At 47.9% G+C, this 25,342-nt stretch overlaps 1 protein-coding gene across 4 annotated transcripts in view; it reads left to right on the top strand.

The window, feature by feature from the left end:
• The window catches only part of ABR (ABR activator of RhoGEF and GTPase), a 132,257-nt gene that overhangs the window by 65,865 nt on the left and 41,050 nt on the right, over window positions 1-25,342 (top strand). For 3 of the 4 annotated variants that reach the window (XM_082201717.1, XM_082201718.1, XM_082201719.1), the window contains 9 exons: window positions 1,570-1,630; window positions 13,236-13,288; window positions 14,547-14,687; window positions 17,991-18,112; window positions 18,962-19,127; window positions 20,119-20,241; window positions 21,504-21,579; window positions 22,793-22,897; window positions 24,436-24,510. In XM_082201717.1, the coding sequence (XP_082057843.1) occupies window positions 1,570-1,630; window positions 13,236-13,288; window positions 14,547-14,687; window positions 17,991-18,112; window positions 18,962-19,127; window positions 20,119-20,241; window positions 21,504-21,579; window positions 22,793-22,897; window positions 24,436-24,510 (922 nt within the window). Of the gene's footprint in view, window positions 1-1,569; window positions 1,631-2,015; window positions 2,077-13,235; window positions 13,289-14,546; window positions 14,688-17,990; window positions 18,113-18,961; window positions 19,128-20,118; window positions 20,242-21,503; window positions 21,580-22,792; window positions 22,898-24,435; window positions 24,511-25,342 lie in introns of those variants that run through there. The other variant, XM_082201720.1, reaches the window with a different exon arrangement.

Here is a 25,342-nt window from a genome sequence, read left to right on the forward strand (position 1 = left end):
CACACACACACACACACACACACACACCCTAGTTTGCCTAATGAGATTTTTTATAGAGTAATATAGCCTCCCCTTCCTGCTCCAGAAAGAGAAAAGTCTTTGCCCTGAGGAGTCTACAAAGTAGGGCAGCTTACAAATCCCTTTGCTATACAAAGGATTTGCTGATCTCTTCCTTATTACTGTGCAGTAAACAGAATTGTGTATTTTGAAAAATGCAATGCAAGCCTGCCTCCCTACTGTTGGATCCCAGTTCTACTTTCTCTTGCTGGGGGTTGGTGTGAAAGGAGGGCTCCAAAATTTCATCACTGCCCCAGACATCTTTCTCCACTTTATACCATGTCTTTGCTGGCATAATTTATTCTAATCCCAAGATCCCCCAGGCATTGTGAAGAATTTGGATTTACTTCCCAAGCAGAGACAAGGGTCTCTGTTGGTGTTTAGGGGGGCAAAATTGTGACATGATTGACAAATGGAACCTCCTTGAGCAGTCACAGTCTTACCACCAGCCCCACTTCCAAGAGTTAGCTTGTGAAACTGGTATAGCTCAGTTGGTGGAGCAGCTGGGGGTTGTGGGTTTGAGCCCCATGTGGGGCAGAAGATTCCTGCTTCGCAGGGGGTTGAACTAGATGACCCTCGTGGTTCCTTCCAACTCTACAATTCTTTGATTTCTGTGATTTGTGGGTGGCAGCGGCTGGGCTGAAAAGGGGACTATTTCTTCTGATCTGATGCTTGTGATGTTGGGCAGCGTGAGTGAGGAGGCCAGCCAAGAAATGCATTTTTCTAGGAACCTTTTTGTCCATATCTGGTCATTTTAAAAGCTACTCAAATGGTTCTTTTTGTGTGTAGAAATTGCTGTGCGGAGTACATCTAAAACAGGTGTCTTCTGAGTTTAAATGAGGCAGGGGGTCTCTGGAAGTCAATGGAGTCAATTCTTTGTTCTCTCTCTGCACTCTATTAATGACCCCACCACCACCACCACTGAAATTACTTTCTTTTGGGCTCAACAAACTTCAGAAATTGTGCCCCTCTTTTAAATCAACCCTTTCTCTCCAAATCCTTTGGCTTATAGCCAATCTTGGTCTTACTCAGAGATATGTGACTTAACGTAACTCCCCTAATTCTAGTTCTTCTCTGCATAGGGTCTCTGCATAGAATTTAGTTGGATATAACTCAGGGGAGTAGAACGGTGTGCCTGTGTATGACCTCAGCTTGCTGGCCAGGGTCCTCTCTGCACACCCTCAGAGGCACTCTCGTTCCCTTTTTTTAAAAAAGGTTATAATTTTTGGCATACAAAGGGTGCAATCCTTGGGAATTTAGAAGAGGAAAAGAGACCAGATTTTAGAAACCTTGGGTGATGGGGGCTGCCTCCGGTACAAAACCTACTCACTGAAATTAATGGGCATGGCTAATGTAGGCTCATTAATCCCAGGGGGTCTACTCTGCAACCCCGAGGATGCAACACTCACAGGGGACCAAGTCCCATTGAACTCCATGAGATTTACTCCTGGGTAAGATGTTTGCAGAATGGCCCTAAAGGTGGCCTATAACGGTTCTTTCCCCTCTCGGCAGGAGCTGAAAGTCAAGGGCCCAAAGGATTCAAAAGAGAGCCACACCTCCGTTACCATGGAAGGTATCGATTTTATTGCATGCATATATTTTTGTAGGTGTGTGTGAGCGAGCGTTTAAATTATGTGGCATGCTCTTTTGTCTGACTCTCCAAAAAACCCACCCCACCATCCCCTGAGCCCATCAAAGGACAGATACTATCCAATGCTGTGTGTGCATATTGGAGATACGGATCCCTTTGTGCTCTTATGGGGAGAGGCGGGAGGCAAGGGGGCTGAGAGGAGGGGTCTGCACCTTTTTACAATGCTGGCAGCGTCTTCCAGCCCCTCACGCCCCCTTCCCTCCTCCTCCTCCTCCTCCTCCCTCCCCGACAACTACCGGCTGGCTTTGGAGCTCTTTTCACCGACAGCCAGCGGACCGCCACCGATGGAGCCGGGTGCTAGCCATGCCGCAAGGAGGGTGCCATGGAGATTCTGCTCATCATCCGCTTTTGCTGTAACTGCACCTACGGTGGGGGTCTCCTTTCCATCCATCTCCATCCCCCTCCCCCATTTTTAAAAAAGAGCAGGTGGTGGGCAGGGCAGGGACGGTGTCGCTCGCTCGGGTCTGGGGTCCTCTCTCGGGGTGGCTTGTAAGGATTCTCTCTCTCGCTGCTCTCTTTGTCTCCACAAATGCCCCTCCAGCAACCAAGCCTTTGTCCTCACCGGTCTGGGTGCCGGGGAAGTGTGGAGGGGTCTTAGCACGACTCAGAAACCTCCCCCCCCCACTTTTCCACATTTCTCTTTTTTCTGCTCCGCTTGGGAGTGCCAACTTGGTGATTTCTTTGTTCCTAAGCAATCCGAGGGCTGGGCTATTCTCTGTCGCTAGGTGTTCCCCCCCATTTAGTGGGAACCAAGGGACCAACACCCAAGGAAATATTGAGTCCCTATGACAGGTGGGTTTTTTGGGGGGTCTTCCACTGCTACTCTGTCACTATTTGCCCCAGTTTCTGCCTGGTCCCGTTAGGGCGCAACTTCAATTGACGTGTGTCTTTGTGACCTCTGAATGCAGAATTCTCCCTGGAACCTGTAACAAAAGGTGGCTGGGGGTGGAAACACACCTGTCCCATTTTCTGCATCCCTCCCACCCACTGACTCCCCCAAACCACCTCACATTTGCTTCATCTTTGCCCCCATTCACTAGCTGCCCGAGGGAAGTGGGGTATTGACCTCCCGCAATTGCCCCCTAAATGTTTGCTCCCCCTCCCTTCCAGGCCTTGTAACCATGGTGACGAGCAGGGGGGCTGTGTTGGCAACCACTATTTTTCATCATGGCCATCTTTATTGGGGTGCTGGACCCCAATTTTGGGCATTTCCTAGGACTCTTTTCAACATGGGTTTTTACTTCTTGCTTTTCAGGGGTGTTATCCAAAGTGACTGATTTGGGGGTGTCAAATTGTCAATTTCCTTTTAACCACCACGGAGGGGGGTGGAGGTGGAGGAGGAACAGCGTTTTACCTGCCCCTTGTTACTAAAGGCGATATAAATTCTGTCACCGCTCCTATACGCAAATGTGTCCCATTGAAATGGGGATCTGTTGCACCCGTTCCCTTTGGGGTGGGGCGCTTCCTTAAGAGATGCCCCTGTTGGGTTGGCATGGGCACGGGTGGTTGGGTTGTGGGGATTGGGCACTCTGCTTTGTGAGGGGGCAAGGATGAATTTCCCTATTTGTGTCCGTTTCAGAACGAGACCCTGCCTGTTCCCTTCAGCTTGGGGAAGTGGCTTTGAGCGGGGAAAGGGGGAAATCCACAATGTGCGTCTGGGCTGGACTGGAGCCAAGCGCACAAACATTTCAGGGAGATGAATGCTCAGCCTCCGCCTGCCTTAATTCTTGACTCGGGTGGCAGGTTTTGCTGCACCGCTAGAGGGCAGCAAATTGTCAGTTTTATAGCTTAATGGCAGCACTGGGTTTGGGGTTTGTGTGTGTGTATTTTTTAATTGCTATGAGTTCCGCATGTGCCATTTTGCCCCGGGCACCTAAATTCTGTGGGCCATCCTCAAGGAGGCGTCCCAGAGAGACACGAGAGTTTTGGGATTCAGCCGGGAAAGCTCTCTTTAAGCTGTGTCCTTGGCACTTGTCTTTTTTTTTTAAAAAAAAGGATGATGTAATGTGGAATTCAAGGAGGTGAAATGAAACAATAGTTTTCCAAGCACTTAGCCACTGTGTGAGCGTGCAAAACCGCTTGATCTGTGTCATTCTTCCAAAATGTTTTTTTTAAAACCATGCTTCCGTAACCCAAGTAGAAGTCTGAGGAAACTCCCTGTGCCTGTACAGTATTTATTTCAGAATCTGACGTTAGTTTCAACTGCTTGGGCACACCCACCCAGATAGTATTAAAGATCATACTTTCCCCTCTTCTTGCTCACACTTGCGGTGAGAAGGGGTGTGTGACAGAGAGCAAGAGATGAAGCCTCGGGAGCTCTGCAAAAATGCAGAATATTTTTATTTTTTTTGTGGGAGACAGCTGGTGTGGTCTGGTGTACAAACTTTGTTTTTGAGGTTCTGCCTGTTTTTCTTTCTTTTCATCTCTGTTTTGACGCTGTTTATTTTATTTCTTACTTAAATTTGTATACAGCCCTTCATCCGAAGATCTTGGCGGGGCGGTTCACAGCACCAACCCCCACTTCCCTTCCTTCTGTTATATAATGGGAAAACTCATTATTCCACCCATTTCCCATTGGGAAAAGGAAAAGGAAAAGATAGAAACTTTGGGGCCACCCTCTGTTAGGCTCTGTTGACTGGGCTGGGTTTCAGAGAATGCCAATAGATTTTTTGGGGTGGTTAGTCAATAGATGTGGGCCTGGAGCAGAGTGGGAAACATCTGTGGGGCTCCAGCTCCCATCATCCCTGGCCAGGGCTGATGGAAGTTGGAGGCCCACCAGATTTGGAAGGCCGAAATGAAAGGGACTTCAGAAATACAGACCAGGAATGAAAAAATCAGGCAGCAAAGTTTCTTAAAGAAAAAGTTTTTTTTATTTGGATTTTTGTCAGACAAAAAGCAAATAGGGTGCATTCAGGAAAATGAAGAATGCCCGCCCCTCCTTGGGGGTAGCTAACTCATATACCTTCTTGCAAAGCACAGTTCAGCCCCTTGGCACCCCTTTAGCCAATGATTGACAATTTCCTATGGTCATTGATGCATATTCATTAAAGCTCAACCAATTAATAAATTGGTGTGTCCTTTCGGTTCCAAGTTGCCTATTCCACTAGGTGGCGCTACTGGCTTATAACCTATTTACCAGTTCCTGGAACTGGGCTTGAGCAGGTGTTTACTGGAACTGCGTCCTGTGGTTTTGACAGTTTCTTTCTCTGGTTAGCTACGTCCTGTTTGTCAGGGGTCGTTTCTCAGAAATGGCAAAACTGGCCAACCACAAGCTTCCTGCACCTGCAGACATCTTAACTGTGACCTACTTGCTGTTTATAACGCTTGCTGTTTGCAAAGCAAGAGAGAGAAGAATAGTTTTAGCTGCAACAGAGAAATGGCTTTTGCAACAGAAAAATGGCTTTTAGAGGTTAAACATGGTTCTGGCCTGGCTCTCAACTGGACAGCCTGGCTTCCAATCCTTCATTCCCCTCTTTCCATCACGAAAATGCTGTGACCGGTACGGTTCTCCATTTTCGCTTGATGGACCTATAGGTACAATATCATAGAGAGCCAGGAAATGTACACTTCTGTGGATACACGGGCCTCCCTCTATGACCCTGTCAAGTCTTCAAATACCCAACACTCAGACCTGTTCAGGCTCTTGGCCACAGCCGTGGTCATGTTCAGGAAGGTGTTTTCCTTCCACCCTGTGGCCATTTGAGAGGTGAGAACCATCAGGAGGCAGGGTATGATCCACATCCTGATTCGAGGAATGTTCGGTGGCCCAGAACAAAGAACTGTACCACCAACATAGAAATACCACAGGCCAAAGGGATGGGGGCCCACGAAGGCTAGGTCATGTGGGCCTCTAACTCCTGGCCCTACGGAGGCGTGAACAGCATCTACACACAAAACGTTCCCACTCTACACAGGGAAAAGTGGCCGCCTGACACTGATACACTGCTAGGCCTCGGGAGCTATAGGGATGGCAATAGACTCTGTAAAGTTCAAAGGCTGGTCCTACTGGGTGGAGGTCACCTACGTGGTCTCTGACCAGGGCCTATGGAGGCTGAAGCCTGGGGTGGCAACCCTTATGCAGCCACAAGAATACCCTACCACATTCAAGGGTATTAGATGTGGAGTTACCAGGCCCAGTAGTTCAGGCAGTATTCTGGGATTTTTGGCAGGCTCGAGCCACCACGACAACCACAGGTGGGGCTGCAGGATTTACTGGCACTTGTTCAGCAATTTCAATGCGCACCTGGTTCAGGCTCCCTCCCCTGCAATATTTGCATTAAGATAGGCTCCGTCCCATGCAACACCTGGATTAAGATTAGGACCTGGTCTACCAGATGGGGTTGGTACAGTGCTCTACCCCCCCAAGTGACAGTTGGTTACCCCCCCACAACAGCAAGAGCGGTCCAGAACTCGATAGATTTCGACCGTCTCTGCAACTTCCCGTAGGAATAGTACACATGTGCACTGGACAGTGGTGTGGAAGAAAAGCCACAGTGGGGTAGTGGGATGTTTCAATACGGCAACCTCATCAAACCCCTGTTCCCAATAGCCAATGAGCACGCCATTTCTTACCACTGGCAAGACGAACCAGTCATAGCAGAGGTCCGCAGGCCAATAGGGTCGGTATGGCTCAGTGGGGTCAGGACAATAGGACATAGAGCAAATCAATACAGAACATAATAGAGAAAAGGGGAAAGTCCTTGTGAAAGTCCTTGTGATGATCAGTCGCAGGATCTAGTTGCCCGTGGCCTAACGCGTTTCCGGTAGCGTCAGACACAAGGTGATGATCAGACGCGTGTGATGCACCCAGGGAATCACGTCAGCTATTCTCACCGCAGTTGGGATGGAGAGGAGGACGGTATACGGGTCTCGCCACTTGGGGATGAGGGGGTTGCGCTTCCACGCTGTCACCCGGCTGGAACTGGTGTACCGGCTCAGCGAGACTGCACGGTGTAGGCTCGAGGTAGTACCTGGAAAGGGAAGCAAACACACACGGGGACAGGAATTGCACTTGTTCCTGAGTGATGTGATCTCCCACCCGCCCCAAACTGGCGGGGATGTCTCGGACAAAAGCGGGTGGTCTGCCATACAAAAGTTCAAAGGGTGATAGTCTCAGTCTCTTGGTTGGAGCGCTCCGAATCTGAAACAAGGTAATGGGCAGGACATCTATCCAGTGTAGTCCCGTCTCCTGGGTCAGCTTGGCCAAGTGGGTCTTCAAGGTGCGATTCATAAGTTCAGGTTTTCCCAAACTCTAGGGTCTGTAGGCTGCGTGTAGCCTTCAGTTTATCTGCAGCGCCTTGCACACTTCTTGCACAACTTCATCAATGGAGGCAGGGCCATTGTCACTGCCAATACTTCTGGGGAGGCCACTGTCCAACCCGTCAGGGTGCAGACAAACGCAAGCAGGTATTTGATGCCCCTAACTGGAGGCAGTTCAGTGAAGTCCACAATCAGGCTTTCCATAGGGGTGAAGGTCACGTGTTGTACACCCGGTGGGGGAAGGTGGCCTTGCCTAGGGTTGCTCTTGGCGCACAGGACACACTTTTGGGAGATAGCAGCAATTAGTTGGGATAGGTTGGGGATGTAGAGTATTCTCCCAAGGTGTGCTTTAGCAGCTGGGCTTCCTACGTGAGTAGACTCGTGGTAGTTCTTTACAATCACGCTGGCTAGATGCTGGGGCACAAAAACACGGTTGTCTGGTAGACGGAACCATCCCTCCTGGAGTGTTGCTCCTTCCTGGCGTGCCCACTGTTGTTCCTCCGGTGTGTAGCGTGGTTCCACATCGTCTGGAGTGAGTTGTGGGATGAGGGCTGCGTTGAGTGCTGGTGGAGGTTTCAAAGCTGCTTCACGAGCTGCGTTGTCTGCCTTCCGGTTGCCCCTAGTGACCATGTCTTGGCCTCTCCGATGGCCTTTGCAGTGCATCACGGCAATCTCTTCGGGACCCCATGCTGCTTCCAGTAACGTCTCAACTTCTGGACGTTAGCCTTGCATCCAGCTGCCAATTGCAGGGCAATGCCTTTTGCTGTTGGACTTCGCCTCAGAGCACAAACAACTCTTGGAGACTTTGGCTTTCTTAGAACTCTTGGAACGGCTTGCCTGGCTTGCACCCCCACTTCTGGGTGCTCTGCTGCCTGAGGAACAACTTGTAACTGCTTTCCTCTTCCCATATCTCAGCCTCTTTCCAGCCCACAGTCCATCACACAGATCTATTGAAGCGTAGAAACAGCTTCCCGAAACAGCCTAAGCCCCCTCTGGGCTTGGTACTTTTTCTGGCCATCCTCTAGCCCCCTCTGGGCTTTCTGGGCGTCCCACAGCCCCTTCTGGTCTGGCTGCCACTGTGGCCTGACATGCTGTCTTCAGTTCCTGCCACGCGACCCAGGGCTTCTTCCCTTGGAGTATTGGCAACAGCCAAGAATCAAGGCTGGCCCTTAAAATGGCTAGGACCCTTTGGTCTCTCTAGAACATCAGGCACGTCTGCTTCACAAGCTTCCACTGCGCCTGCAGACTTCTCAATGGGTTGGGCAAAGCCTGTTTCAGCCTGTATAGTCCTTATATTCCATAAGGGTGAGAACCGAATGGGGCACATTCACATGCATCTCCTGGCCAAACATGAACTTGCCTGCTTCTTCCACTAGTGTGACGGTGGCAGTGACAGCCCACAGACAGGGTGGCCAGCCTTTCACTGCGGAATCTAATTGCTTGATAGTCTCAAAGGCTTCTTGTTGGGCCGGTCCCCACTCAAAGGGGTCTCTTTCTCTTCCTCTGGTACTCTCATTTAGAGGTTTTGCTAAAATACTGAAGCCTAGGATCCCGATTTTGCAAAAGCCTGCTGCTCCACAACTTTAAGCTTGTCTTTTAGGGATATCACAATCTCTGCCTTTCCTTGCAGTGACCTTCTGACAATTTCTAGATGGTCAGTATGTTCAGCAAGTTGTCTGGATAAATTAGCTAAATCTTCATCCCTTCTTTTGCATTTTGTAAAGTGAGCTGGTTGTGTGAATCTTTCACTGATTTCAGCTCATTCACAAAACTTTGTTCTTTGTATTTCTTTTAATTTTAGTAACTTGTTCAATTTCTCCTTTACAGAGATATGTTCATCAACCTGGGATTTAAGATGGTCTGTTCCCTCCTTACATTCTATTTCTGTTTCTTGCAATTTTTAGCTGATTTACTTATTTGTTCTTTAAGCAATTTAATTTGTGACTCACACTCCATGAGTTTGTTGTTTTAAGTTACATCACAAGTATTGATTGCAGAATGAAGATCTTTAACTGTTTGGCTAGTCTCTTTGTTTTGCCTAACAAATTCTTCATTCTCTTTTGTTTTACTAGCGTTTTCAATTTTTCCCTCAGCCAGTTCTGATTTTATTGCACTTAACTGTTCAGAAAGTTCTGAAAGCTTTCTGCCTCCACTGTTCACACCTTTGCTTTGTACATCTTTCAGCAATTTCCCTGTCTTGCATTTCATACTCTTTGCATTTGATCTGACATTTCAGAATATTAATCTTCTCAGAATACACATTTGTATTTGAAATAATAGCAGAAATTTCTTTGTCTTTCTCAACTAAAACCTCTCTGAGGTTGTCAAATTCTCTTCCATGCCTCTGGAGGTCTTGAATTAGTTGAGACCTCTCTTCTAAATGACTTGTGTTTAATCTATTAAGTCCTTCATTTGTCTGCTCAAGATCCTGTTACATTAATTCTATAGCAGCATCCTGTTTCATGGTCTTTTTTGAAAGTTTATTTTCCTCTGTTAATGCAGTAATAACTGCTTACTGTTCTGTACACTCTTCTCCATAAACACTGCACTTCTTTTGGACATCTTCCCTCTCCAAAACCTGACATGAGGGAGTGACTTTGCAATGTTCAGTCCTGCATTTCTTCAACCGGGGGGGGGGGGGTTGTCATCTACAACCTTCAGCCAGTTGTCTATATAGGGGATCTGGTCAGGATGTCCCCCCCTGGTCTATGCCATAGTCTCCGCTGAATCCTTTCTTGAAGTTGTTTAACATGCATTGAAGGGGAATTACTGGACCTTTCAAGCCTTTCGAGCCTCCCCCCTCCCATTTTCAGTATGGCCCTGTACAGCGTCCCCACATCAAACACTCACACATTCATTTCGCAACTTTTCTCGCCCAGGTGCGGTCGCCCGACTGGGAAACGGAGTACTTGTTGCTACGACCCCAGGGGAATGCCCCGGGGTAACACACATACATGCACAAAGTGCCTCTTTCGGTGGACGGTTGTACGACACAATAACCACCCTGTGCCCCCCTTTTTCTCTCCTTCCTAATACTAAAGCGTGGGTGGTTCTCAGGGGTCAACCCTTCTCCTTAATGCCACTATCCACGCTGGAGATTTGATCAGAACCTCCCTTCTCCTTAATTAAAAGGAGGATTTCCTATCCCCTCAGGGCTTGTTGCCATGTACTCACCCCAGCCGGCTGTTCTCAGCCCTGTCCTCCCAACCTCTGCTCTTCAAATCCGTTGTCCTCTGTCCCAGGATACAGCAAGAGGGTCAAGTTGCCTTCTGTCCCCCTCCGAAGAAAAGGTTCGGTGTGCACCTGGAAGCCAGGAGGTCTGTTGGCCCTCCGCCGTCACTGCCCAGAGGGCAAGGGAGCTGCCTCCTGGTCTCTGAGGACACTTAAAGTCCTTCTGATCCGAGTCACTTTTGGCACCAGAAATGAAAGGGACTTCAGAAATACAGACCAGGAATGAAAAAATCAGGCAGCAAAGTTTCTTAAAGAAAAAGTTTTTTTTATTTGGATTTTTGTCAGACAAAAAGCAAATAGGGTGCATTCAGGAAAATGAAGAATGCCCGCCCCTCCTTGGGGGTAGCTAACTCATATACCTTCTTGCAAAGCACAGTTCAGCCCCTTGGCACCCCTTTAGCCAATGATTGACAATTTCCTATGGTCATTGATGCATATTCATTAAAGCTCAACCAATTAATAAATTGGTGTGTCCTTTCGGTTCCAAGTTGCCTATTCCACTAGGTGGCGCTACTGGCTTATAACCTATTTACCAGTTCCTGGAACTGGGCTTGAGCAGGTGTTTACTGGAACTGCGTCCTGTGGTTTTGACAGTTTCTTTCTCTGGTTAGCTACGTCCTGTTTGTCAGGGGTCGTTTCTCAGAAATGGCAAAACTGGCCAACCACAAGCTTCCTGCACCTGCAGACATCTTAACTGTGACCTACTTGCTGTTTGTAACGCTTGCTGTTTGCAAAGCAAGAGAGAGAAGAATAGTTTTAGCTGCAACAGAGAAATGGCTTTTGCAACAGAAAAATGGCTTTTAGAGGTTAAACATGGTTCTGGCCTGGCTCTCAACTGGACAGCCTGGCTTCCAATCCTTCAGCATGTCCCCTAACCCTGTGCCCCATCTCTGTGGCACTGACATGCATTCCCCTTTTGCCTCTGTTTAAACCAGAGGTGTGGTTGGGCGGCCATGTTTGCTCTGGGTCTGCCCCCTTCCCTAGCTGGGTTTTGTCCAGCTAACTGTTACTTGGAGTAGACCCGTTGAAATGAATGGGGCTTTGCTAGTCACGTCCATTCGTTTCAGTGGGCCTGCTCTGAGGGCAATGGACGTTGGCTACAGCCCCACGTCCCAAAATGGTAGGGCGGCCATGTTTGTTCAGAGCCTGTCCTCTTCACATATGAAGCGGAAGGGACTTAGTTTGGAAGAACCAGTGTGGTGTAGTGGTTAAGAGCGGTAGTCTCATACAGTGGTGCCCCGCAAGACGAATGCCTCGCAAGACGGAAAACCCGCTAGACGAAAGGGTTTTCCGTTTTGGAGGTGCTTCGCAAAACGAATCTCCTATGGGCTTGCTTCGCAAGACGAAAATGTCTTGCGAGTTCCTGCGGGGGTTTCCCCCCCCTTTTTCTAAGCCACTTATCAGCTGATCCGATAAGCTGATAAGCCACTAAAAGCCGCTAATAGTGCTAATCCTCTAATCCGTCAAAGGGCTTGCTTCGCAAGACAAAAAAACCGCTAGACGAAGGGAATCACAGAACGGATTCTTTTCGTCTTGCGAGGCACCACTGTAATCTGGGGAACCGGGTTCGATTCCCCGCTCCTCCACCTGCAGCTGCTGGGTGACCTTGGGCCAGTCACACTTCTCTGAAGTCTCTCAGCCCCGCTCACCTCACAGAGTGTTTGTTGTGGGGGAGGAAGGGAAAGGAGAACGTTAGCCGCTTTGAGACTCCTGAAGGGGAGTGATAAAGCGGGATAGCAAATCCAAACTCTTCTTCTTCTCTCTCACACACAAAGACACACCTTGACGTGTGTGACGGGGCAAGGCAAGGTTAGGCCAGAGATGGTTATGGGTGTGGTGGAGTTCAGCTCCCTTTATTTGTGAGGGGCACGTGAAGAGGCAAAATGGCTGCCAGCGCCATGTTTGCTTTTGGCCTATCAGTTGGTCTCCTCCACATGTTTTGGACTCCAGATCCCATCAGCCCTCACTCAGCACAACCAATGGTGAGGGAGGATGGGAGTTGTAGTTCAGCAAATATCCAGTGGGAATAATAATAATAATAATAATAATTAATAATAATTTGTTACTTATATCCCACCCATCTGGCCGGGCCTCCGCAGCCACTCTGGTTGGCTTCCAACAGGATATGAAAAACACAATAAAACATCAAACATTAAAAGCTTCCCTAAACAGGGCTGCCTTCAGATGTCTTCTAAATGTCAGGTAGTTTTTTATTTCCTTGACATCTAGTGGGAGGGCGTTCCACAGGGAGGGTGCCACTAACAAGAAGGCCCTTCCGTTTGTAGACAGGTGGCATGTGCTTTATGTGGTTTTGTAGCAATCCCAAATCAGTCTGATCACAGAGGTGAGAAGTGAAACAGGAATAACAAAACATTGAAGCCACAGGCAGCAATGTTGTTGTTGTTGTTGTTAGTTTATCACCCTATACCTTTAGATCTCAGAGCAGTTCACAGCATAAAAATTTGCAAATACATAAATAAAAACAAAGACAACCCAATAACCTCGCCCCCCCACAACACATTTAAAAGGATGTCAATCAGCCCAAGGCCTGGTTGAAGAGGAACGCTTTTGCCTGGTGCCTAAAGGTATATAATGAAGGTGCCAGACGAGCCTCCCTGGGGAGAGCATTCTGCAAATGGGGAGCCACCACAGAAAAGGCCCCGTTCTCATGTTGCCACCCTCTGGACCTCTTGTGTTGGAGGCACACAAAGAAGGGCTATTTCCAATGTCTCATATCAGAATAGACCAGGTTTTTCATTTATTTAATAAATTTGAACCCTGCCTTTCTCTGAGGGGAATCCCCCACACAGCTGAGTTCTACAAGAAGCAGCGCTGAGATAGAGGAGGAGGAGGAGGAAGTTGACAGGCAGGGCCACTCAGTGGGCTGGTTGAGTGTAAAAAGGCAGGGCAGTTGGGGGCTGGCTGAGGGCAGACTGGTGGGGCAGTGCCCTACATGTGGCTGATGCACATTGTGGATACAGTGGCTATTTTGTGTGGCACTCACCGGCTTACCTGTCTCTCTTTTCGTTGCTTATAGCGCTGCTGTACAAACCTATAAATCGAGTGACCCGGAGCACTCTTGTATTACACGTAAGTATAGCTTTTGCTTTTCACCTGTTGCCATCACACGCCAGTGCTCCAAAATTCAGCCGGTCTCACTTATGCGTATGTAAGAGAGCAATTTCTACAAAACCAAGGAATCCATTTGCCTCTTTGCTATGATCAAAACCTGCCCATATTTAATCCTTGCAAAAAATATTTTTTTAATAAAAACAACTACCATCTCAAGGTGTAGTCCCAGAATAGACCCTATTCAAATGGAACCCACAACAAAATGTTGCAGTATAGAGCAATGTTTTGCCAGCTCCAGGTGCCAGCTGTGCCCTTTAACCGAATATGCCATTCCTTTCCCCCCTCCCCATTTTTTATACCCCCACCAACACCACACCAACAGATATTTGGTGTTCTGTGGCTACAGAACATGCATAGTCCGTATTAGCCTGTTTTTCCTGGGTTCTTTCCAGATGAAATCAGAGCAAAATTAAATGCAGAAGTGCGGACACTGATAATGTACCTAACTAACTGTGGCAGTTTGTAAAACAGTTTTTAATAACATAGACATTGTGGCATTGGTCAGACAGTTAACACTTGTCATAGTAGAGTCACAGAATTGCAGAGTTGGAAGGGACCGTGTGATTTAAAAAAAACCCCAGCAACACCTTTGTCCTGATCCTGTCCATAAATGATAGCATTAAACCTCTTGAGAAATAGTAATTCAGTGGTTTTACACTGCAAAGTTAAAAAAGGCCACTTTAAGTCATTAAAAGGGTGTCCTCTCTTAAGTCACCTTTCTTCTTTTCTTTTAAACCAGGGGTCAGCAAACTTTTTCAGTAGGGGGCCGGTCCACTGTCCCTCAGACCTTGTGGGGGGCCGGACTATATTTTTTGGGGGATAAATGAACAAATCCCTATGCCCCACAAATAACCCAGAGAGGTGCATTTTAAATAAAAGCACACATTCTACTCACGCTGATTCCCAGACCGCCTGCAGGCTGGATTAAGAAGGCGATTGGGCCGGATCTAGCCCCTGGGCCTTAGTTTACCTACCCATGTTTTAAACAAACAAACATGTCCTGGAAGGCCAACATGTCTTCCCCACTGGCTTTTGAATCTTGCCATTTTAAGATGTGTTACTCAGCGGGAGCAAAGCCAGCTCAAAGACTCTTATAGCACCATAAAATCTAACATGGCTCACTTTCTGGAAAGTCCCATAATGCATTAAAAAAAAAATAATTAAGAAACAACACACCTGTAAAATCTCAAGGTCCATTCTTCTCCTGCTGCACTAGGATCTGCTGAAGCACACTCCTTCTGACCACCCCGACTACCCACTGCTCCAAGATGCCCTCCGTATCTCTCAGAACTTCCTGTCCAGTATCAATGAGGACATCGACCCCCGCAGGACGGCAGTCACCACCCCCAAAGGAGAGGTAAGCAGGAGGGGATAAAGTGGGGTGTGTGTGAGAGAGAGAGGGGCCAGAGAAGCTTCCAGCACTGAGAGGCTGGCATAGCAGTAAGAGGGGGTGCCTGGAGGGGGCATATTTTGAGAACTTAGGAAGAGCCATAGGAGCATATTAGCTCAGTATCGCTCAGTATTTCTCTCACCGGAGGCAGTGATGCCCACCAACCACGATAGCATTAGAAGAGGATTACTGTCAGAGTTTCAGCAATTTGTCAAGGAGCTGTCAAGCGAGCCCAGGTTGACCACAGGGCAGGGAGGCACCGGAGGCACGGAATGCAATTAGCTTTTGCATAACAGAAACTAACAACACAGCAGAGCTCCTGTGGCTGGTCTCAGTGCAGATGGAGACGTTTTGAAACTGACCACTGTCCCCGCCCTTCCCCTTTAGCCTCTCACTAGAGGATCCCTCCCAGGCAGAATAATAATAATAATAATAATAATAATAATAATAATAATAATAATAATAATAATAATATATTTATACCCCGCCCATCTTTCTGAGTTTCCTCAGCCACTCTGGGCAGCTCCCAATTGAGTGTTAAGAACAATACGGCATTAAATATTAAAAACTTCCCTTCAGATATCTTTTAAAAATAAGATAGCTGCTTATTTCCTTGACATCTGATGGGAGGGTGTTCCGCAGGGTGGGTGCCACTACCGAGAAGGCCCTCTGCCTGGTTCCCTGTAGCTTTGCTTCTCACAGTGAGGGAATCGCCAGAAGGCCCTCGACGCTGGACCTCAGTGTCCGGGCAGAACGATGGGGGTGGAGACGCTCCATCAGGTATACAGGACCGAGGCCATTTAGGACTTTAAAAGTCAGCACCAACACTTTGAATTGTGCTCGGAAACGTACTGGGAGCCAATGCAGATCTCTCAGGACTGGTGTTATGTGGTCCCAGTGGCCACTCCCAGTCACCAGTCTAGCTGCTGCATTCTGGATTAATTGCAGTTTCCGGGTCACCTTAAAAGGTAGCCCCATGTAGAGCGCATTGCAGTAGTCCAAGTGGGAGATAACTAGAGCATGCACCACTCTGGTGAGACAGTCAGCGGGCAGGGAGGGTCTCAGCCTGCGTACCAGGTGGAGCTGGTAGACAGCTGCCCTGGACACAGAATTAACCTGCGCCTCCATGGACAGCTGTGAGACCAAAATGACTCCCAGGCTGCGCACCTGGTCCTTCAGGGGCACAGTGACCCCATTCAGGACCAGGGAGTCCCCCACCCCCGCCCACCCCGTCCCCCCAAAACCAGTACTTCTGTCTTGTCAGGATTCAACCTCAATCTGTTAGCTTCCATCCATCCTCCTACAGTGGTGCCCCGCAAGACGAATGCCTCGCAAGACGAAAAACTCTCTAGACGAAAGGGTTTTGCGGGTTTTGAGCTGCTTCGCAAGACGAATTTCCCTATGGGCTTGCTTCGCAAGACGAAAACGTCTTGCGTTTTTTGCAAGTTTGCTTCCTTTTTCTTAATACCGTTAATACAGTTGCGACTTGACTTTGAGGAGCAACTCATAGAACGCGGCGTGATAGCCTTTTTTGAGGTTTTTGGCGATTTTTGAAGCTTTTCCAAAACTTTTCCGACACCGTGCTTCCCAAGACGAAAAATTCGCTAGACGAAAAAACTCGCGGAACGAATTAATTTCGTCTTGCGAGGCACCACTGTACTGCCTCCAGGCACTCACACTGGACATTCACCACCTTCACTGGTTCTGATTTAAAAGAGAGGTAGAGCTGAGACGAAGGCTGTGTCAAGGGGTGAATTCCTCCTCTGGGCCTGTCTGGCCCATTGCTCAGTAATGTGCAGCAGGACTCTCGAGTGGGGTGTCAGAGGCAGAGGAGAACTGGGGAGCAAGGTCAACCTCTGACCCCTCTCTGTCTGAGTTGGCGCTCACACTGTGACTCTCAGCCTCTACCCCTGTCCTGGAAGGCACTCCTTATCCTGACCCCCACCCCCTTTGATTGCCCACACCACCACCCCCCTTCCTCCACCTCCCAGCTCGTCCCTTCTGTTCTTCAGTGTTCCACCAGCAGGGTCCAGGATCTAAGTCAGGGGTCCTCAAACTACGGGCCACGGGCCAGATCTGGCCCACCAGGGTCCTGAACCCAGCCCGTCTGGCAATTGCAGAACCCACTGCGCACAAAAAGGAAAGCGGCGAAAATTAGCAACAATTCCATCCCCGGTGTTCCAAAAGGTTCCTCGGCTTACATGCGCCAGTCGAGGAGGTCTCGGAGGGGAGATGCGCAACAGCGCTGGGCTGCTGGGGGAAGCAGGACAGGGTTAGCTGAAGATATGGGTAGGGAGAACATGCTGGGTGTTGCAAGGATCCTGCCACCGCCACCGCCACTCTTCCCCTATAAGAGAAAATCTATGCCCGCTTCTCCCTCCCTGCTCCTCCGGTCTACCTAAGTTAGTTCCCTCACAGTTGTTCCTCCTCCATATCCAAAACCTTGGAGGGGGGCAGGTTGGTTGCTGGAGAAGGCGCTCCTTTTAATATATGTTGGTGTGGCTGCTTGCTTGATCGCCTCTCCCTCCCCGAAGGTCGCCTCTCCACAAGTGGCACGGATTTGTGGAGGAAAGTGGGGGATGGACGGACAAGGGTGTCGAGATAACAAGGCGTTTCAGGCAGTGCTGCAAGTAATTGGGATGTGGGCAAAACTCAGTGTTTCTCTGTGTAGACCCTTTGAAATTAATAGACCCAAGTGACTCATTTTCATTGTTTTCAGCAGATCTACTCTGAGTGATCTGGCAAACTGGCATTGACTACCACCCATAATCTAACATTTTAAATAATGTATTGTTTTTCCTGTTTTATGTGCACTACAAATAAAATATGTGCAGTGTGCATAGGAATTCATTCATATTATTATTTTCAAACTATAGTCTGGCCCCCAACAGTGTCTGAGGGACAGTGAACTGGCCCCCTGTTTAAAAAGTTTGAGGAGCCCTGATCTAAGTCATTGTCTTTTGCCCTCCTTGGGCAGGCAGCTGCCACCACTCATCCAGCCAGTCCCTGACCATTACACTAATTCATGAGGATAAAGCTACTGAAGGCTGTACGCTGCTTCCACTTTTGGAGGCAGTATACTGGGGAGTTGCTCTTGCGCTCAGGCTCTGCTTGTGGGCTTCCTTTGGGGGCATCCGGTTGGCCACTGTGAGAAGGGGATGCTGGGAACTTGACGGGCCACTGGCTGCTGATGTTCTTACATTCCCTTCTTCCTCCTCCTCCTCCTCCTCCTCACACACATGCTTTCCTCTTTTGCTGTCGCACCTGCAGACGCGGCAACTGGTCAAGGATGGCTTCTTGGTGGAGTTGGCCGAGGGCTCCCGCAAGCTGCGCCACGTCTTCCTCTTCACAGACGTCCTTCTCTGTGCCAAGCTGAAGAAAACGGGTGTGGGGTGAGGCCCGGGGGAGGTCTAGATGAGCAGGGAAGAACAGGGCACAGGGTGGGAATCCTGACCTTCCCTTGCACTTTGTCCGTAGCAGAATGAATGATTATTTAATTTCTATACCGCTTAATATATTTAAAATATCCCTAAGCGGTATAACCTGGAGTTACTTCCAGGGATTGAATCTGGGAGCTTTTGCATGCAGACAGTGTGCTCTGCCACTGAGCAAATGTTTGTTCTTTAAAAATGAAGTTAATACCCCAATCTACATGGTTCTGAAGAAAAGGGTGCTTCAAATGGGAGTGTAGCAAGCGGCCTGATACTGTTTGTCGATCTAGCTTACTGTTCTCTGTACTAACTGGCAGCGGCACTCCAGGGTTTCAGGCAGGAAATGTTTTCCAGGCATGCTTAGAGATTCCAGGGACTGAATCTGGGACCATCTGCCTGGAGGTGCTGCCAGTGAGCTTCAGATGTTCCCCTAGAAATAAAGTCAAGATTCCAGTCCTCATGATTCTGAATTGAGAGCTGGTTTAAAAAGGAACATTGGAAACTGCCTTATACTGTGGCATCTAGTATTGTCTGCACTGACTGGCAGCAGGGTTCCAGACAGGGCACAGTCGCAGCCTTACCTGTAGATGCTGCTAGGGGTTGAACCTTCTGCATTCAAGGCAGATGCTTTGCAGCACTGAGCTAGGGTCCTTCCACTTGGCCTGTATAGTTCCATACTGTCTACACTGGCCAGCAACAGCTCTGCAGGGTCTGGGGCAGGAGTCTTTTCCTCGGCCTGCGGTCCAAATGGGGATGGGGCCGTGTGGATCACTGGGGTTGCCCAGAATGAGCTCTTTGTCTCCTTCCCAGGAAACACCAGCAATATGATTGCAAGTGGTACATGCCCTTGGCTGAACTGGTGTTCCCGTCGCTGGAGGAGTCGGACTCCTGCCCCCACGTCCATGCCATGCCCGACCACGACCTGGAGGACATGAAGATAAAGATCTCCTCTATGAAGAGCGAGGTGCAGAAGGAGGTATGCCCTGGGGCAGGCTAAAAACACCCTTGCTGAATCATATGGAAAGGTCCATCTACCTCTACCCCAGTATTATGTTTCCAGTGCCTTTTGGAAACTCCACCAGCCGGCTTTGAAGACAGAATCGCTTTCCGGTCATTGGATTCCTGCACTTAGTGCCTTCCCAAATTTATATCTCAGATTGTAGTATAGCTAAGGAGGAGGCCACAGGGTAGAGGCCCACGGATCTTTTGCTAAGTGCCCCAAAGAGTGTTTCTGTGAGAGACTGAGTTGTGGGGAGATCTGAGTGACTGGGTGGGATATTAATTTGGGAGAAGAAGTTTGGTTTTCTCTGTCTAGAGATGATTTGGAGACTGAGGAACAGGGACAGTTGAATGGATCTGGAGCAGGATCTCTTGGGGAAATTAATTTGAGGGGGGGTAAATGATTTGAAGAATTTTCTCTAAGGTGATTCGGATGGAAAATTAGTTGATTTTGTTCTGTTTTGAGAGTTAAAGCCTAAATTTGCATCTATTCAGTTATTTATTTAATAGCAGTTATAATCTACTTAATATTTTAAAAATCTCTAGGTGGTGTGTAGTCTAACAAAACCCCAAACAATGTACAGTATCATTAAAGCAAGAACATAAACACAATCTAAAACTACTATTATTAGTAATGATTATCCACCATTCACCCAAAGGTCCACGGGCAGGTTACAACAATTAAGACACAATATTAAGACACATTATTAAAAGTCATTTATAAATGTGAATAAAAGAAACCCAGAAGGTTCTAACACATGAAACAAGGTCCAATTTTATGAGTCAGGGGGAAAGCTTGGGAATAAACATAGGTGTTAGCGTAATGTATTAGCATGTGCATATTTTATGCAGATTTGTCTCTATGGACTCCTGTCCCTGAATCTTTTATGTGACCCACCGATGCCCCTGGAATGTCCCAAATGGAAGAGAATTGTGTGTCAAACATTGTTCCTTTTCCTCTTTCCCAGAAGGCGAACAAGGGTCAGAGCCGAGCGATGGAACGGCTAAAGAAGAAGATGTTTGACAACGAGTTCTGGCTCCTGCTCAACTCCCCATCCATCCCCTTCCGGATCCACAACCGCAATGGGAAAGTACGGACAGATGAGTCGTGCCTGGGTAGGGGTGGGGCTGTGGGCAGGAAGAGAGAGGCAAGCGCCTCCTCTGATTGGCAGCTGCTTTCTGGGGTCCCGGGCAGAGAAGGGTCTTTACAGTTGCCAATCTTTTATTTTAATTGGACCTTCTGCATACAAAGCAGGCGCTCCACCTCTGAGCGACAGCCCTTTTCCTAAATCAGCAGAGCAAGACCCCAGTCCTCATGGTTCTGATTTAAATAAGTACGTGGGAAGCTGCCTTACACTGAGTCAGGCCACATTGGTCCATCTCACTCAGTATTGTCTGCACTGACTGGCAGCAGCTCTCTGGGGTTCCAGCTCTGCCTGGAAATGCCACTGGGGATTGGACCTGGGACCTTCTGCAAGCAAAACAGGTGCTCTGTCACTGAGCCTCCCTAAAGAACCTAGGAAAATCTCTTAAGTTAGGACAGAGGTTATATTTTCTGAGAATCCTCTGGAAAAACAATCTCTCAAAGGACCTGTTGATGGCATTTTACCATTGTACTGTTGAGAGTGTATTAACTTACGGTCTGTGTGTGTGGTTTGGGAGCTGCACAGTCAGGAAAAACCAATGCTGTCCAGGGTTTTAAAGACTGCGGAGAGAATAATTGGGTGCACTCTTCCCACCTTGGATCAAATCTACACTTCCAGGTGTCATAAGAAAGCTGCAGAGATAGTGCAGGATAGCGCGCACCCCGGAAACGATCTCTTTCAGCTTCTGCCTTCTGGAAGAAGTTACAGGGTTATTAAGACTAGGACTAGCTGCCTGAGAAACAGTTTTTATCCAAATGCGATTTTGGTTTTAAACGCAGTGTAAGGTAGTCTCTGTGGGAGTATATTGTATTTAATTATGGGGTATCAGAGTTTTTAGGGGGCTAAACAGGCTGAGATAGCTGGGATAGCAGGCTTCTTGGTTTTGAATGTTTGATGTAGATTTTTTCAGTTTCGTTGTTCTGTATGGGACAATGACAATCAAGATTATCGTATCGTATCGTCAGGCTATCTGTCCACCTAGTCCAACATTGTCTTCCCTTGACTGGCAGCAGCTCTCCAGCAGAGAAGAGTCTTCCCCGTGATTGCTACCCCCAGCTGCTGCCCCAAAACTCTGATCTTCCTCCTCTTTGTGTGGGCCATGTACTCTCTCTCTCTCTCTCTCTCTCTCTCTCTCTCTCTGTTCTTTGGAAGGCAGGGAGCTCCTATGTTTGCCACCCAGGCTGAGCACCATCCTGCTTTTCTTCCAGAGCTACCTGTTCCTGCTTTCTTCTGACTACGAGCGAGCAGAGTGGAGAGAGGCCATCCAAAAGCTGCAGAAGAAAGGCAAGAGATTCTTGTTGTGGTAACATCTTGCCCTTCACAACCTGGCAGTGCCCAGGCTGACCACTAGCATTGCCTGAATGCCCAGTTCAAGAAGGGAGCGGAGGGCTTTGGGGCCTGAGGCCCCAGACCCTTCCTTCCATGGCTGGCTTCCCAAAACCCCTACAGCTTTCTTTGGCCTCTGGCTAATCTGGTGACTGGGGGGTCACCTTGATGGGGGTTTCAGGGACCAGTTTCTCTAGACTGTTGGGGGTTTGAGGGAGGGAAAATAAGGTAAATTTATTTGCTTAGCCATAAGCCATGTAAAATAAAGTCCAAAGGGGTCATTTCATGTATTCTACAGCAGAAAGCTGGTTTCGGCTTTTAAACATATGCTGAAAACAAAGAATGCGTCTTTCCACAATAGTTAATTGATGTCTGATTTTAATTCTTGGAACGGTTTTTATTGTATACTTTTATCTATTATTGTAAACCGCTTTGATATTTTTCAATGAAATAGCGGTATATAAATATTTTTATAAATAAGTATTTGATGAGATAATAGTGCATTAGCCCTGGATTTATGCTAGGCTGTCCATACGCCATTCTACTTTATTCATTTATTCTGCAATGCTTCCCCAACGTGACCACGTTATTGCCATCCGGAGGGCCACAAAAGTAAGATCTGAAATAAGCTGTTTGCGGTATGAAATGTGAACAAGATTTCAGCAGGAAGCAGCGGCACACACAGCCATTCGAACTGAAGCAGAACGTCTGCCCCAAAATATTTATTTATTGCATTTATATTCTGCCTTTTTCTCCAAGGAGCTCAAAGTGGCAGACATGGTTCCCCACCCCTATTTATTCTCACAACCACCCTGTGAGGCAGATTAGGCTGACAAAGGCAGTGAGCATCATGGCCAGATGGGGATTTGAACCCTGGTCACTCCCAGGTCCTAGTCCGACACTCTAACCACTACACCTTGCAGGCAGATTTGCAGGTAGCTGACCGGATGACATCACGAGGACCAATCATCACTAATGGGCAATAAAAAGGATGCCCAGAGGGACCCTTGGTGGGTCTCCCCAGTGTTAACTCTCTGCTGCCCGCTGGTGACCATCTCCTGCGGAAGCAACCAGAGATCCTTTGTAATGCAATGTGTTTGGTCTCATACAGGACTGTAACCCACAAATTCTTCTCTGTGCTAAACCAACTTCTTTTATTCCTGCACGATAGATCTCCAGACCTTTGTGCTAAGCTCTGTGGAGCTGCAGGTCCTGACAGGGTCGTGCTTCAAGCTACGCACCGTCCACAACATTCCTGTCACCAGCAATAAGGACGGTGAGTGATGCCTTTGCCCTCCTCCTCTCTCCCCACCCCCTGCCCCCACTACCACTTGGATGCCTTCTGTTTCATTGTGAGATGGAATGCCCCAGAATTAGTTGGCATCACCTTCTGTTGGCTCTGGCGCCACCTACTGTCAGGCTCCCTGCCTTCCACCCTACCAGTCCCAGTGGGCACCAGCTGCCATAAAGCAATGCTGTACACTTTTGCCTCCAGCCAAGTGAAGAAATGCTCCAATTTCTCTGTCTTCCCCTCTATTTCCCCCTCGCCAAGATTCTGCCACTATCAGAAGTAGAAGAACCACACAGCTCATGCCAGTTTGGGTACCAGTCCAGGACCTGCCCTAGCAACAAAGGTTGCCGACATGGTGCCCAGCCATTTCCTTACGGGCCACATCTCTGTGTTTACGGGTTTACATCTCTGTCCCACCACTAGATGCCGCCATGTATATAAGGCTGTGTCTCTTATCCCGGCAGTGTGTTTCTGAGATTCCTGACTTCATGGCTAAACTGTTGCCTTCCTGTGTTCTCTGTGTTCTTCTGTCTTTGTTTTTTTTATTATTTAGCAGAGGCATAGTGGCATTTTTTTTTATAAAAAAAAGTTTGTTTTATTCATTTTTATAGAATAAACAAAACATGTAATGTTCAATTAACCTTCATCCAAGGTGTGAAAGAAAATCACATTAACAGTTTGGGAGGCGCTTTCTATCCCAATGAGATTTCCACTGTGTGGTGGATTATTTTCAGCGGCATTTACAAGCAACAAAAACTATCTTTTAAAGGAAAAAGATTATGAAAATATGGTAAACTGTCTAGAAATTCTTTTGTTACAGGTGAGAACTAACATTAGGAGTTTTGTGGAGTGTTTTTTTCTGACCCCATTAAGAAACCCAAGGAAATCATTTTTGGTTAAGAGAAATCGAGTTTGTGCCAACCTATTGACACCCCACACGCTTTCGTGACCTTTTTCTGACGGATTCCCTAGGGGAAAATGAGGGAGTATTTTACTCCCCCAGCCCACTAACATTGGCTGAGTTAGTATACACACCCCAATGGCAAAATTCAACGCATTTGGTGGTCATCTTAGGCCTCGGGTGGTTTTGTGTTTCCAGAAGGGGAAAGCAGTAAATGGTAAAGGGCTGAAATTTGGGGGAGTTGCACAGGTGACAATTTGTGGCAATGCCCTGGATGGCCTGCTCTGCAGCTGTATGTGTGAAAAATGTCCTGGGCCTGGGGGCTTTGGTCCTCACAGATCAGATGAAGGTTAAAAGAATCACAACAGGTGCCCAGATTAAACGTTGCAGCCCTACCAAAGCTGCCTTTTAGCAGTGTCGATCTTACTTGGTGTGGACGAAGACAACCCTTCTGAGTCTTCTTCCATTACTTAGTCATTTCCTGGGCCCTTTAATTAATTGCTTCAACTTAGCAGCCCAAGCAGTTCCACTCAGAGCTTGTTCAAATAATAATGATTGCAACCGGAAAAACAAACAAACAAATAATAGCTTTCTCTTTGGGTGGTTCTTCGTTTCTCCTCAGATGACGAATCCCCTGGGATGTACGGCTTCTTACATGTTATCGTCCACTCTGCCACGGGCTTCAAACAATCTGCTAGTGAGTTCTGCTTCTGGGTTTGTTTGTTTTTTGGGGGGGTGTCTGCATTTTTGGTTTCTCCCCTGCCCCATTCTGTGATTTGAGCCAGCAGTGGCTTGGCACAGGAAGGGGCCAGAGATTGCAACTGCTTCTTCTTGCTACCTGGCCTTTTCTGCAGGGTCCACTGAGCCACCACCTGTCAAGGAGCCGGGGGCTTCCCTCCCCCTCCTGCTTTGCTCTTCAGCCCCTTCCCTTATCAACCTGATTTTTAATTTTTGGCTTTCTGTTTGAGATCTTCCCAGGCTCGTTTCGCCCTCAGATGAAGCGGCAAAGTGCAGTCTAACAAATCAGCAAACACCATCTCTCAGGCTGCTCTTGGCTTCTAGTGCAACTCTGGGGGTGGTGTTTGTTTGCTAAATAGATATCCTGCATCTGAAGAAGCTGGAAAAGTGGTGCTTCAGAGCCGGCCAATTGCCCATTTCAAGAAATATTTGTCTGTTTTTAATCGTGCACGTCTTGCTCCATCAGTCCATTAACTTACCACAGTTGCGTATGAGAAAACGTGATAATTCTGGAACCAAAAGGCTATGCAAGACTTCTCTTGCTTTTTAGACAAAAGCACAGCTGGGTTTGTCACAACAGTGTCTTCGTCTGTAGAGCACGAGGCAGTAAATCTCAGGGTCGTGGGTCTGAGCCCCATGTGGGGCAAAAGATTCCTGCCTTGCAGAGGTTTGGACTAGATGACCCTCGTGGTTCCTTCCATCTCTACAATTATTTGATTCATCTAGGACTAACGACGAATCTGCCCTGCGTAGAACTGTGTTAGATTACAACACTGTAGAATTATTATTAC

Source organism: Podarcis vaucheri (genome assembly GCF_965113315.1).
Source record: "Podarcis vaucheri genome assembly, chromosome: 15".
Classification (NCBI taxonomy): Eukaryota; Metazoa; Chordata; class Lepidosauria; order Squamata; family Lacertidae; genus Podarcis; species Podarcis vaucheri.